Source organism: Drosophila kikkawai, chromosome 2L (genome assembly GCF_030179895.1).
Source record: "Drosophila kikkawai strain 14028-0561.14 chromosome 2L, DkikHiC1v2, whole genome shotgun sequence".
Taxonomy (NCBI): Eukaryota; Metazoa; Arthropoda; class Insecta; order Diptera; family Drosophilidae; genus Drosophila; species Drosophila kikkawai.
In genome coordinates this window covers 6,808,395-6,823,965 of record NC_091728.1, presented here as the reverse complement: position 1 = coordinate 6,823,965, position 15,571 = coordinate 6,808,395, and the positions used below count along the sequence as shown (strand labels likewise).

General features: G+C 40.8%; 2 protein-coding genes across 3 annotated transcripts in view; one reads left to right on the top strand and one right to left on the bottom strand.

The window, feature by feature from the left end:
• Positions 1–1,177: 1,177 nt before the first annotated feature.
• LOC108081996 (uncharacterized) lies at positions 1,178–1,710 on the bottom strand. Its single transcript, XM_017177240.3, has 2 exons — positions 1,679–1,710; positions 1,178–1,545 (listed from the first exon to the last, which is right to left on the bottom strand). Exon 2 carries the CDS (start codon positions 1,520–1,522, stop codon positions 1,178–1,180), a length of 345 nt encoding a protein of 114 aa, XP_017032729.1. The 5' UTR covers positions 1,523–1,545; positions 1,679–1,710.
• A 4,819-nt stretch (positions 1,711–6,529) lies between these two features.
• Positions 6,530–15,571, top strand: part of Samuel (SAM-motif ubiquitously expressed punctatedly localized protein) — a 58,796-nt gene continuing 49,754 nt past the window's right edge. For both annotated transcript variants that reach the window (XM_017177316.3, XM_017177315.3), the window contains exon 1: positions 6,530–6,988. The gene's annotated coding sequence lies outside the window, so the exon portion shown is untranslated. The remainder of the gene's footprint in view (positions 6,989–15,571) is intronic.

Here is a 15,571-nt window from a genome sequence, read left to right as displayed (position 1 = left end):
GTAAATGTATGATTTTTTTTAAATTAATTAACCAAATTAATGGCTCTTAGCTAAGTTAAAACAAAAACGATTAATTTTAAGACACTTCCTTTCGGGAAATCCATCCAAAAAGGGTATTTCATGAGCGATGCCTGGTACAACGCCTCATCTTGGATTTCAATCCCGGCGCGATTCGCTGGCTGTGAGCTTGGAGCTGTGAGAGCGGTGTGAGATCGGTGGCAGGTGATGCCGATGCCAAAGCCGCTGCCACCGCCTTAGCCTCGGCCACTGCCGATGCCGTTCAACTTTGAGGTTGAGTGGCTCTTGATGCGACCGACCAAAGTTGACCACCAGTTCCAGTTGGTTGTGCCAGTGTGTGTGTGTGTGCGAAGTGGTCGCTGCTCTCTGCGTCCAGCGTTGTAAATTACATTTTCCAAATGCTTTTGCCATGTCGGACCAAAAAGCCATGTACATATGTGGCATAAAGGAGCGGCCGTAGCTTCGGCTCCGCTTCCGTTTTGATTTGGAACACTTGTTGCACTCGCCCCGCGCCCTGGCTCTCCGCCTTATGGATTTGTCCTCCGGCCAGAGGAACAAGCTCAAAACATTCGTTCCTTGGGGATATGTGCACTCACAGATACTCGCACAGCACCGATGTTCCTACATGGATTCCAACATGGCATTTGGGATGCTCCTCTTCTCAATTCGATTCGTTTTTGTTTCTTTTTTTTTTTTTTGTTGCGTATTTAAGCATTTTGTTGTTGTTCTCGGATTGGGAGAAGGCTCAGGCGGATAGCCTGCGTTGATTATGTTGTTGTAGTTTGTCCAGATTGTTGTTGATTCGAGTGTTGATTGTTGTTAGCGGAATGGGTGAAAATGTGGCGGTGGCTCGATTAGCCGAATGGCAGATCCACTGGGAGATATGGCAGCGAATGGCGGTGGATATAAAGTAATAAATATATGGGTTCTTAAATTTATATTTTACTTTTTGGTTTCCCCCTCCATCTGATGATAATTTAATATTGCTATCCTTAAAAAATATGTTTAAAACACCAACAAGTATTTTAGAGGCATTACTTTTATTTCCAATCATAGAATTCGTTAGCTTACTAGTTTATAATTAAATTATATTTAATTTACTCACAAAAGGAATATTTAAAAAACTTGTCTGAAGCTTAAATTGATTAAATTGAATCCTTTAATAAAAGGACTCTGGTTCAAGGATCTCATAGGTGGACAGCGGCAACACATCGTTACCAAAATAATTGGCTCCACCTGGAGCAATCTCGGGCTGTGGCATATTGTAGAACCGATCGAGGAAGGGACTCCGCTGCATCGTCATCTTCCGCTTCAAAAAGAAGTGCCTCTTGGATGGCTTCCTCATGGGCGAGATCTGGTCCAGGATTTCGTTGCTCAACTGCCGCTCCGCCGGCAGGGATGTGACCTCATTGTACATCGAGGATCGGGATCGGGGCCGGGCCCAAGCGATGAGGATCAAACAGGCCACGACCAGAATGAGGAGAGCGAGTTTCGAGCTGGACATCTTGACTGCTTGGCAGTTGGGATCTAAGTATGCCGAAGGAGTGAAGGACGAGTCAATTTATAGGGCCATGAAAAGGCCTCAGGTAGACCACAAGGAGTGAACCCTAACTACTTTCTAATGACGCCATAACGCCATATGTTACTAGGTGTGATCTACCTGGATATGCCTTATTTTTATTGTCCGTTATGCCTTATTTTTATTGTCCGTTAATGGCGGCAGCAGCTTGAAAGTAAACATAATTTAAGTAGAATTTGTCGTTAATAGCAAAATAACAGGCGATTATTGTATCTTTCAGGCTCTAAATATTATCTTAAAAATTACAATTACATTTTTATTTCGGAAAATATTAGTAATAATGCTTTAATGCCAAAATTAGTTCGCAAATGATTCTTCTCCCTGGAATTCGTTAACTGTGAAGAATGTGGGCTTTTAGAAGGAACTCGAGTAAGTACTTTAAAATCCATCAAAAGCCAAGGCTTTGCTCTGACCATTCCACTCGGGGCCATCACTTAACCCATCCACCTCATCAATCTCGGACATTTGGCTAACTATCCGCCAAGCAAAGCAATCCAGCCGGGACGGAGTCACTTAGGCCCCTCGGTCGGCGGCTCCACTCCACTCGAGGCATCAAGATCGGCTGGGATTGCACTGCCATTGCGATGCCATTTCATGTTAATCAAACAACGAAATCCATCAACAGGTGACACACACCGCCGTTGGAGCGGGCCAGGTGGTGGCAGAGGAGGAGTAGCAGCAGCACTGAAGCAGGAGCAGGCGGTGGGCAGCCGCGACATCCAGCCGACATGTCCGTGCGATAATGGTGCTACTTCTCCCCTTGATCCCCGTCTGTGTGTGTGTGTGTGTGTGTTCGAGTATCTAAAACAACTTCATTCACAAAAATCAGAACAGCAAAAAATAAAAATAAGAAATAAGACAGAAGCAAAGTAGCAGAGCATCTGCGAAAAGGAAGCTGGGCCATTAAAAATATCTTGTGGATGCCAAAGCGAGGCAGATAGCAGCCGCCAAGAGATGCATCCACTTGGTAGCATCATCATCATCATCAGCATCTACTTTGGCCTTACCTTTAGCTGCGGCTTTAACTCCAGCCTTAGCTTCAGCCTCAGCTTCAGCTCCGAGCTGCAGCTGCGGGGGCGGAGCCGTGAGGGAAAGGGGCGGGACAGGTCGCCGGACGGTGGCTGATTTGGTCGTTGGAGGCTGCCAGGAGGCACCAAAGAGGCAGGGGCAGCCGCCAGGGAATAGCCAAGAAACATACGCCTAATGCCACAGTCATCGACATCCGCCATTTAGTTAATTAACCCCTTGGCAGCCCAACGGGTTTCAATTATTTAGAAGCAAAAGCAAGTCGATGAAACAGAAGAGCTTGCACAAGAAAGGGGTACATTTAGGTTAAAAATTAATTGTTTTAATAATAAAATATAATTACACAACTTAAAAATAAATTATAAACGAAAAATGTCTTAGTCATAGTATATAGACTTTTAAAACACGTAAGGTTCTTGTAATATGGAAAATATGTTAGATTTAAGTATATTTATTATTAAGAAGAGCTGGAATAATTTAAAATAGAAGGATTATTTCCAAAATATTTAAATTTGTATTATCGTAATAGATACCTCAGATCAACGATTTATATTATTTAATCATCTCACATTTATAGATTATACCCAAACATAAGGTACGAAGCAGAAACCAATTACCCACCTCAGTCATCAATGGGTTAATCCATCTCCCGGCACATTTGCCTCTTTTTCGCTCACTTATTTCTCCGGCTTCTGACGCAGTTGCGCAGTCTCAACTGTCTACATTTGTCGGCCTGCCTCTTCTCTTTCCCACCTCCTATCCTCCGGCCAGCAATCTTCTCCAGCTGCTGCTGCTTCTTCGCCTTGTTCTTCTCCAGTCGATTGGATGTCCAGCTTTCAATTTGCAACATAAAGCATCTTCATCGTGGGCCGCATGAATGGGCAGAGCTGCCAGGCCGTGGATGAAGAGGTGCAGAGACGGAGGGGCCACCATCCATGGGTGTGGGCTGGGAGCTGGTTCTGCGCCGCCTCCTTCTCCTCTTGCTGCTGCTGCACCTCCTCCTCGGCTGCCACCAGATCCGGCATTGACGGTAGGCACTCAGGCGTGCCCTGGCGGTAGTCGCTGACCTTTATTGATTGCTGTTTGACCTCGCCAGCTTTTGCTGTTGCTGTTTGCGCTGTTACTGTTGCATCTCCTAACCATTTGTACTTGGCCGATCGCCGGCACAGATTGCACTTGGCCAGCACTCGGGAAAGAGACGGACGGGGAAGCTATCTGAGCTCAGTAGGGGGGAAAGTGGATGGGGAGCGGTACACACGCCCACTGGCAGCTATGCTTTGTCGTTTTGCTTTCTGGCCTTTTGTGCAGCCTTCATTGTTACCAATTCGCTGTTCGATGCACTCTAAGAACTTTTAAATGGGGAATACTATTCAATACAATTTATATTTTTTATAAACATAGTTTGATAACCAAGGTACATAGTTTAAAAGCATTAAATAAGATATCTTTTACAAATAATAGTTTAATAAATAAAATGATTTAGTTTAAGGCTCCAAATACTCTTTTTTTAAGTAGAACTTCCGTTTCATAATCGTTTTAGGATATTATTTTAGGGTGTTTCCCATTTTTTCTCACTGCCGGCAGAGTTCTTCTTGTTATTGTTGCTCCATTACCTCGTTCATGGCAGTTAATTTATATTCGATGCATCTCTCTATCCTTTTCGTTGAGCTGAACTTTTTTCACTAGTATTTTTTCCCACTTCCTTTTTGACGTGGCTTGTGAGTTGTTGTTGCTGCTACTGCTGGTGGCGTTGCCGAAGGTCGACGTCAGTCCTCGTCTTTTTCCACCTCTTCGTCTGTCGCCCCGTCACCATCGCAGTCTTCGTCGGTCGGTCGTCATTGACGCCTTTCTTTGTACTTAGTCTTCCATTTGCCATTTTGCCATGCAAAAACCGAAAGACAAAGGCAGGGCAAAAATAAACAAGTCAGCCAGTCAAGGGGTACAGTGTTTCGACTATTAAATACCTGGTAATCAAAATGGTTAAAGTATTCGTACATATATCAATAAGGACCTTATATTGCAAAGAAACTGCTTTATATGACTTCTATTTTATTATATAAAAAATAAGTATTTCGCCCCATCTTATTGGGTTTTTGGTTTTTATCATTTTAGATTTTACTATACATAGTTTTGATAGAACATAATCTAAATATTTTAAATAAAAGTAGATATTTTTTTAGCAATATTATAGATTAAGAAAAGAGAGAGTTCTGAAAACAGTTTAAAATATCAAAATAATATACAACACTTGAAGATTATACCCTGGTACCCTTTCAAGTGCCAGGTATTAAAACGCAGCACACTTTGGAAGCCCCGCATTGTTTGGCTTCTATCGTGTAGTTTGTTTTGTTTGACAGTTTCTATCTGGAGGGGCTATCAAGAGTCAGAGTTGGAGCTTCAGCTGGAGTTGGAGTTGCACCCCGGGTTGGAGCTAGTAGATCTGGAGTCGGAGTAGAAGTCAGACTAGCTGGAGTGGATGCAGCAGCCGCATACTGTCGTTTTGTTTGCTTAATTGTTTGGTTTCCCCGTTTCGAACGGAGGTGGAGCCCCTTTGGGCAGGGAAAATCGTTCGGCTCATTTTAGGTGGGGGCGATATTTTCCAGGGAAATAAATTAGCTGATTGAGGATAAGCGTAGTTAGTGGAATGGGATGGCCATGGGATGGAGATCGGGATCAAATGGCAAATGGAATGGCGAATGCAAATGCAATGTACAAGTGAATTATCACCTCATGCAGTGAGTCTCTTCGGGGATATGAGATATATCTTCATCTTGTCGGCTTAATGGGGGAACTGGACAGAGCTGCATGGATCCCATCGGGAACACGATTCGCTCTTGTTCTAATCATATACCATATCATTATTTAAAGCGCATTTTAATCTTCTTCCGCTGGAATGAATCTTCTAAAAACTATAATTACACTGGGTAACAAAAACTGAGAACATACATTATAGTAGAAGTTGTTCATATAAAATGTAGTTTTATATATAGTTTAAGATTTTACAGCACTTAAGCCATTCACATACAATTGATTCGAAAATAAAGGTTTTTGTATGACTTCAAAGTTTATTACTCATACGTACCGTTGCCAAGTCAAATACTTTATTTTTTATAAAAGCGGCGTAGATTTTATTTAAACATTTTACCTTTTTTAGAAAAATACATCTCGTGAAAATGAAATGAACGGGAAAAATAAATTTCAACTGGCATACATGACGTATGAGTATTATTTTTAATATTTTATTTTAATTGATGAATTAATACACATCTATTTTTTAATGTTACTTATTTATGTATCTTATTTTTATAAAATATAAGTAATGTTTAAAAAAAGTGCCCCAATTTTTTATTACGTATTTTCATTATAGCCAAACTTTTCACTCATCAGATTTTTGTTGCTTTAAGAATTACACAGTTACTCTTTTTATTAATTATTAGAAGTTGTCCATTATAAAATGTATTATGATTTAAAAAGTCAAAAGACTTATTTTCTTAGTTTATTTGCTGTCCAGTGTAATTATTAACCGGCCTGACTTTAATATCACCAGCAAATCAGATCACTTCATAATGATAATAATCACTCACCAGAAATAACCTGCTATACGATAAAAAGGGGCCCGTAAGAGAAAACGATGGAGCTCTTCGCTCTGGTGGAGCTCTTTTTCATCCTAGCTCTCGTGTCTTTCTGTCTCTCTTAAAGCAGAGCGTGCCAAACGGAATTCATTCATACGCCCAGTCGTCCAACCAGTTGTTGGTGTTGTTGCTGTAATCGCCACTTGTCGTGCTCCCCTCCACATGCACTCTGCGCGAGAGCCTGGGAGAGTGGAGTCCACAAAAGAGAGCGCCGGAGAACGAAGGCCCCCAAAAGACGACCGATCGGTGGCTGCTGCTGCACAGTTATTTCTGCGACGCTCGAGTGCGGTTCGCTGCGGCAGCTCGCTCTCACTCCCTTCGTCCGAACGAATAAACAGTCAAACAATCATAATAAACGTAATTTAAACAATTAATCAAAACGCGACGATCGACGACGAATTGTTATTGCGATTGAAAGACATATACACAAACACACATCAGAAATGTTTATTTAATTGCATGCCAGGCCAGCCTTAGAAACCAGCCACAACAACAGCAACAAGTGCCAGTGAAATATTGTACTTAATTATTACGTTCGAAAAAAGTACCAGTGTGAGCAGACGCGAGTGTTTCTGTGAGTATCAGCAGCGGCAGAGTGTCAGTGTGTGCATGAGCGGCTTTATCAATTGCTCCACATAAAAGAAAAAAAAAATAGTTTGAATTGAAGTGTTTGACACCCAGAATTTTCAAAAGGAGGGGAGTCCATCGTAGCAGACCATCTCAGCTTAAAACGGTAATTAATACAAACACACTCTTGATTCGGCCATAAACAAATGATTCAGCAAATGTCCGCGCGCGAGCAACTGTAAATGCTGCGCAGTGAGACATTTGATTGAGCCGCCACAAATACAACCACAGCGATTACGATTACAAATTACACTTACAATTATTATCACAATTACATCGACGACGGGCGGGTGACAAAAAGCTGCGTCGACGCATGCTTGCAATTAGTATGTAACTGTTTCGGTCCACCTCTGCCAGCGTTGCTGTCGACGCAGGGCTCTTCTCTTTCTACGCCCAGTTCCCCCTCCTTTCTTGTATTCTGCCATCCGCTCTTCCGTTGTGCATTTGATTGACGTGTCGTCTCCCCCGCATATCTACAGTGACCTCTCTCTTAAGATAACGGCTATGGTTTATGAAAAATTTGGGATTTCCCGCGGGTAAAACTCGCTTGACCAATATACATGTCCAGCGTGTATTTTTATATATACATACACATGTCTTTAAAAATAAATTATCACAGAATTATTTACCATTGTAACAATACAAAAAATTAATTTCTTTGGGTGTAATATTTGTAATTTTTTTGTAATTGTAATTATTCCCAAGATTTATTATATTCCTCGCTTGTAGATTAGAAACCTTTTGAAAGGTCGTTTAAAAGGTGTTGTGAATTTTTTTAAGCCAACTTCAAAGTTAATTCAGTTTATAGTTAAACAAAAATTTGAAAATAAGCTAAGAATTGAAAAGAATAATTTATATTTCAATCAATAATATTCAATAATGAACCTGAAAAAAAAGCTCTTTCAAATGTCAGGTCGCACCGTACTTTGCTTGGCCTTTATGACCATTTGCCTTGGACATTTTCCAAAGTATTATTTGCCATTTTGTCGCTTTCATTAATTGGCTTGCCTGTGAAATGGCTACCTGGCTCTTCCGCGCTCTCTTCGCAACGGTAAGTGCTAACTTGGCACTCGCTCTCTCTGTGTCTGGGACCCCCTCTGTCTGAGTTTATTTGTCTCTCTGTTCGTCGCCGTACACTTGTTGCTTGTTCATTGTTTTTACAGTTTTTAAGTGGCGCTCATATCCGGCGTTTGCTGTTTGTTGTTGTTGCTTCTGTTATTTAATTTTTTTTTGCGTTTGCTTTTGGGCCTGATAAGCGCACTCACCTTCACTTGGCGCCCCCCTTTGCCACTTTAGTAGTTGTTGTTTTGGCCAAGTCTCCGCTTGCTTACAGTTATTGTTACAGTTGTCGTCGTCGCCATTTACGTGTGTGTAAGTCTGTACCTGCATTTTATTTGCATTTCGCATTTTTGATTACAGCACACATCTTCCTCTTCGCCAAATTCGCTGGCCTTGCCTTTTTTCGTTTATTTTTATAATTTTGTATTTGTCGCTAACTTAGTTCTGAACTAAACTCATGTGATTCAGCCGTGGTTTTGTGAGCGGTAATGTCCAACTGTTTCTTTGGATCATGGCTCATTGAGTTCTTCGGAAGAATTGCCTAATTGGAATGTGTTTTTCAGCAGCTGGCTTTTGTTGCGATTGTTTGAACCTTTTAGTTTCTTTGAAAGTAAAATTTAAGTAATCAACTGTTTTAAATTAAGACTTATCTTTACAAATCACAATTATTTTAAAGAAAGTTTTAAAATAGAAGTGTTTCGATAAAGAACATTAATTCCCTCAAGTATTTTAGGGGAATATTAGTATTATAACAGGTGTTTTGAAAGCGATGCTCATAATTTTGTATTAACTTTAACATAACAAAAATGTTTAATACTGGTAAGATATTCGAGTTCGTTTATCTTCTTAAATTTTAAAAAAGTTTTAATACTTTAGTTAGAAATAGAATAATCAAAGCTATGAATGCTGCTGACTATATAGCCGTCGACCTATCAGTTTACTGCACTTCAGTTTTATTCATTAATGTCAGTGAATTTTCGAAGGTTATTTATGCGAATGTGCCAAGAGTTATGTGTGTGCTTTAACCCCCAAAAAGAGACACGCGGCCGGGCCAAATGTTGATTAACCGATCTCTGGCCGAGATGCAGTGCATTTGCCCGGCTGTTGCAGTTGACGTCTCAAAGTTCAGAATGTGGAAAAAAACACATTTCGGTTGGCGTTTAATTAAAGTTCAGCACCTCACTCAACCCACTCGGCTAAAATCACGACATTTGCGATCATTAACACACAGGCAGGCAGGCACTCGGCGGCACACTGGCACTCTCTGTGGCTGTAGGCACACACATGCGATCGAGTGTGGGCGCCCAGATCGGCACTCGATCATCTGGGGGAGCTGGGAGACAGACCTATACAGCATACTATACCATATAGAGTGGATGATGCTTTATGGAGAAATATGATTTCATGCGGCGGCTCAAATCAAACAAACCCCGGCAGCAGCAACGACAGCAAAACGTATTGTGGTGCGCTGCGGTCAGTGATTAACCTTAGGGTTCAGACAGCAGCGATCTTTGATCTGTCAAAAGATCAAATTATAAAAACGAGCAAAAAACAAAATCAGAGACCGTGGCAAAACGCGAACGATCGGTTCAATTATGAGCTGTGATCTCCGCGGCGAACAAAATAAACGCTGACAGAATGTGTGGCGAGTACATAAAGTAAACTTCAAGTTACCCCTTTTGCTGTTGGAGGATCGCTGTGATCGCAGCGGCAAGTTCATGTGACAAAAATGTCACAGTCAGCAAACGAAAAGCCAAAGACGAAACTTGGGCCCGATATCGGTTTACTCGACTCCCAAACTCATCTTAAAAATGGAAACAACAAGAGGGAACCGCGACGCGATCTTCGGCAAACAAAAACGCCCTCAATGCCCTCAAAGTGATCGTCACTTGCTTTTTATTATTATTATTATTATTTTTCCTCCTTATATCGGGGAGAACGGGTTATGGGATGATGATGAAGTTGCTGTGCGGCAGAGGTTCGTTTGTCTTCGTCAAATATTTACTTTGGAGTCCGCTAATGACATGAAACGGCGGAAAAAAAATGGGAAGGGAGATGTGAGCCGCAGGAAACTGTTGAATTTGTTATTATTAGCATTTATTTTATTTATTATCTTTTTTTTACGATGCCAGCCTGGGGATTTTCTTTTCATTTCTCGCTTTTCGGCGGGGCCTCTATCGAGTGACAAGAGCGTTTTTGAGGTAAGCAGTTATGTGCCTGATTATATGATGATATCCGAGCCGCTTCTCACCCTCTGCGTGATTTTTCAATGAGCTTTGCAAATTCCATTCACTAAACGGAAGTTGAGACGAGACTTCCCAAAAAAGGTCAGAATAATAATTTTCCAGAATTTCATCGGTTTCTTAGTTAACATTTTGTTCTTCGCTTTGGATTCCACTTAAAATGGAGAGTCAGCAGCTGGGAGAAAAAAAAAGAAACAATATGGACATTTCATCAGGGCTGTGCGTGCTATTCCCTCAATCTGGTTTACGTTTGACTCTCGGCTTGTTACCAATTTTATTTGGTTCTGTTCCAGACGCATAAATTTACTAATGGCCCGTCCAATACGATGGAGCTCAACTTGTCTCATTTAAGATTTAAGCATTAAATCTTTACTTTTTCCTTAATTTTATTACATCGGTGTTGCTGTTTTTAGGAGCTCCGTTTGGTTTATAGCAGAAACGTGTTAATGCGTGCATATATATTTTTGTTAATTTCTTAACTTTGTTTTGATTTTTAATATAAATATTTATATGCAATGAATGAAGCGTCTCTAGGCATTTTTCCCATCTTTTTATGGCTTACACAGGTTTTGTTTGTTTTGTATTTTGGAATCGGATTTGGTTAATCTGAGACTGGGTCTGGCTTTGGTAGGTCAAGAGTTGAGAGATGCCTTCAGATACATAAGTGGGTGAGTGAGCAGCTGAGATGAGGGTCATTGGGCTGTGGATCACCCATGGCTTGGATTACGCTTGGGGAAGAAGCAAAGCAAAACAAACGAACGTATCTAAAATTCAATTGAATATTATTTCTAAAGAATTTTAAACTGTTATTTATTTATGTTTGTTTGATTGTGTAAAGTAGTTCAGATTAGTCCTCTAACTTTAGGTGGATATACTTGTCTTTTGATTATATATAGGCTTTCTTCTCTAAAGAACAGCTGTTCGTTTCACTGTTTAAAGGATTCACACTATATCACAATCCCCTAACGATGCATGTTTTATGGTCATGCTGCCTTTGGTTGCTTATAAGGATATTATTTCAAAGTCTTCAGCACACCACTTTCCTCCGATCTTGTAGCACGCAAACAACATTGTCAGTCATGACCATAAACACTCGGCTCGGTCCGCTTCCGCCTCGTTTAAGTTTGACCTCCATTCCTCCTGGGGGACTGTGCCTGTGTGCAGGTGTCACTTTTCGAGTACAGTTGCCACACGACCGACCGACCGGTCGACCCCTGACCCCTCGACCCCTTCGACAAACCCTTGCTCCGCTCCAAAGCGATCTTTGTCGTCTTTCTTGCCTTTGGAGTTTTCGTTCGTCCGTTGATTTTGTAGCTGCCATGTTTTTGCCCCACATCCCCGGCGACAGGCTTCACCTAAACTGGTGCAAAACAAAAAAAATAAAATGAAATGAAGAAAACATGCAAAAAATAATGCCAACAAAAAAAACTGTAAAAGATCTGAACCCAACACACTGATGCTGCCCACACGCCTCGACATCGACTTGACTTGGCCTGGCCCGTCTCAGATCTGGGATGCCAGGTCCCCGGGTCTCGGTCTCGGTCTCGGGTCCCTCTTCTGCTCTATGTCCAATGCTAAAAAGTCTCTGCAGTCAGTCTGTCGTCTGACACAGAGTTGAGTTGTAGTTTGGTTAACAGAAAAACTGAAAATTGCAAAAAGATAACTTACATTTTCGTAGGTTTCTACAGTGCAACATAAAAATATGTTTAAGGAAATTTTAAAGAATTTTTCAATTAAAAGTAAACATTTTACTAAGCCTAAAATATTTTAAAAACTGTTTTTCTCATCCTACTATTTAATTTAATATATAAAGTCAAATGCCTATTAATAAATAAATAATAATTCCAGATATAAAAAAAGTGCTATACACTATAGGGATAAGGGAAGTTAGAATTCAGCTAGCACTATGATTTTAATTTAAAAACGACTCTCCAGGAATTGTAGATAATATTTCAAATTTTTCTATTATAATATATTTTTGACAGCTTGGAAAGAGGACCTTTCCAGGTGATAGATTTTGCTAGCACACACACTGTAGGTCCTAGCTATAGGCGGACTCTAAGATTCAATTCCAGGCAGCGTGTGTCTCGTAGCCAGTACAAAAGCTATATCGTCCACAAGCATCCGCATATATGTACTACATATATCCACGGGTATGCCAGATAGCCCCCACACACACTCTCTCGCAGAAACTGACTATATTCAGATCGGTTCAAACTCGCGGATGAAGTGAACTCGAGGCGCGCAATATGTCGCTGTCATTTTGGGGACATGTTTGCATGTGTGTCGCACCGAGAGTATCTGTGTGTTGGGGCTGCGTGTGCTGTGCCTCGGTGTGTGTGAGGGCAAACGGGCGTTCGTTTTTGAGGTCTGGTCGATGTCGGTGTCGGTGTCGATCGGTCGTTCAGTCACTCAGTCGGTCGGGCGCTTGGCATTATCATTTTCAGTGTTGCTTTTATTTTTAGATGCGCGCAAAAAAAAAAAGACAACAACAAACTGCAAGTGTCTGCGTTTGCCAGTGTGTGTGTTTTGTGTGTGTGGCTGCGCCAACGCTTCGATATTGCTTGGAGGTGACTGACTGAATGAATGACAGACTGACTGACGAACCCACGACATTTTTGACATTGTGACAAACAGCGTCCTAAGGCAGTGGGGTCTACTTTCAGACAAAGATCTATCAAATGAAAGGTAAAGGTTTTCCAGAATGGGAAGAGATTCATGGATGCAACTAAGTCCAAGAAACGGACTTGCAATACAGGTTTCCTTCTTTTAACGATTAAAATATATAATATAATATCATATCAATCTCAAAAGTTTAAATACAAATTAGACAAAGGACCAAAAAAGTTTAAAAAGTAAACATAGGCATCTCTAGCAATACGATGAAATTAATCTATCATGAATAAATGTGCTTTGCTATTTAGAAGAATTATTGTTTAGTCTATAAGATTTATCACAAACTTATTAATGTTATAGGAAACATTGTTAAAAGTTTGGTCTACAATCAAGATGTTTATCTCAACAATAAACATTTTTCAAGGCAAAAAAGAGAATGATGAGTATATTGACCTCAAAGCGGTACTACTTTAGTCAGCCTGAATAAACTTAGATAATGTATTGAGAATGCGATCAAATATTTCCTTTTCCTCGAGAAATGATTGGTTTAAAAGCCAAATAAATTTCAGTATCTGATACATAATTCAAATCCAACATAAATCTGCCTGACTTGAACTCTATTTCATTTCGCTTTCACATCAACACCTTATTAGTAATCCGCACCCATCTTGCTCCAAAACCTAATGGAATACATAACCGAAAAAGAAAGATTACTATGCTCCAGTGGTTGACAGTTTAAGAACGTGTTATCCCCGATAATTTGTCTCTGTCCAAAATGTGCATTGCAAGTTTTTCCCATTATATTTTAGATGTTGGGATGTTGGCCTGCTCCCTGCTGGAGACGCGTGTTGGCAAACGAGTCAATTGGTATGAACTGTCGAACTGCCTTTTTTTTAGCATCTGTCGCCGTCTCTCTTTCTCCGGCCTGCGATTTGGCCAAACTCCGGTGATCGTCCCACACACAAATGCGGCCGAGACACGGGCAATACTTCAACACACCTTGACTTGCCCCTCATCAGCCAAGCTGGCGGCGGCATTCTGTGGTATCTCTCTTCTCTCCAAGTTGTCAACTGTAGTCGCTGTCATTTTATTTTATTTTATTTTACTTTATTTCTTGTGAAAGATACTGCGCCCTCTCACCTCTTCGATCCGCCTGTTATGTTTTTTCGAGCTCGTTTTTCTTTCTTCAGTTTTTTGCTCACATATTTGATTCATTGATGTACTGCGTGGATGTCGTTTGCTGTATGGGATTTTACTTATATGTTGGCTCGAGAATATATGGCCTACACCCTGGAAAAAAGTTCATTTTGAGTCGAGATCAATTACAGTTGGTGGAGATAAGATTGTGATTTAAGGACATACATATATTGGACTTTTTTTTAATGAAGTTTCGTTGTAAAAGAAATTATTAAAATAATTACTTCCCAGTGACTTAATATCTGTTATTTATCAAAATGAGAATATTACGAGTTGCAATCAAAAATAACAGCCGGTGATAACTACTTAAGCAAATATTGCAATCGGAAATGTGTCAAAAACAACAAGGGGATAACACTTTGCGCCATCAAGCTATCAAAATACATCAAGTAGCGAAGGTATCAGCAAACTGTGCAATATATTAGTGCAAACTCGGCCTGCAGCTAAGCTATTTAATCTTATTAAGATACGTTCTGATACTTATTTGTAGAAGTTTCTAAACAATCCAAAATACACTCTATTCGAACGCTTTGTTCCTGCGCATATCTGGCGGATAAATAGATACATCTCTTATTATATTTACCTATTTATCTAACCGAAAGTTTGCTGTCATTTGACTTTTTGCCTGGCTAACACATATACACGGTGCTTATACCGCATATAAGTATGGGGATCTATATACAACTGAGCAGCAGCAGAAATGTATCTCGAACGGGCCAGGCCAGGGCAAACCAGGCTGCCTTTTGTTCTTCTTGGCAGTTCGGGGAATTTTTTTGCGCTCAAGCGAACTTGCAAAAGATCACAGACCTTCTGACCTCTCGCTCTCTCGCCGAGCGCCCTGCGAACAAAAATATTGTATGTGCGAGCTGAAAAAAACCGAGACCTGAGTTGGATTGGGGCTGCCAGAGATACAGATACCGAAGTACCAACACACAATATATGCATGTCCCCTTTGCCTTTGGCCCCCAGTCCCCACCACTGGCCCCATCATCCTCATCCCGATCCGCCGATGTCGTCGCCGTCGGTCGCAGAGTTCTAAAAATATTTCGCCGCCAACTCAGGTCGCCGGTCGTCGCCGAGATCTCATCCCGTCATGGCCCGGTCGCCTCCGTTCGCCTTTTTGGTCTCGTTTTGGGTTAAGTGTGCGGATCTCGCATCTGCAGGCTGGCTATATATATATACATATATTATTGTATATGTATGGGACCGTACGCGTCCGCACATATAGAGTTATGTATATAAATTTCTTAATATACCCTGGCCCAGAGAGTATTACCATTGGGGCTCAAAAAGTGGAGATATAAGGATAAAAAATGATACTCAAAATTTCGATTATAATATTTTAGTAAGGTCTTAAAACACAAAAGGAAGTAACAGACAAGCAAATCGCTTCATTTGATCTTTTATAATTTTAATAATTTTTTTAGAGGGTATCTGATTCTTCGAATTCAGAAATCTTATCCATTTGACGTCTGCGGGATCTTGAGGTTGCTGTGCAGGTCGTCGTCCAGTTTTGATCGAAATCGATTTCCATTTACATTGAAATTTGTCGTCTCTCGATAAGAAAAGTTCTG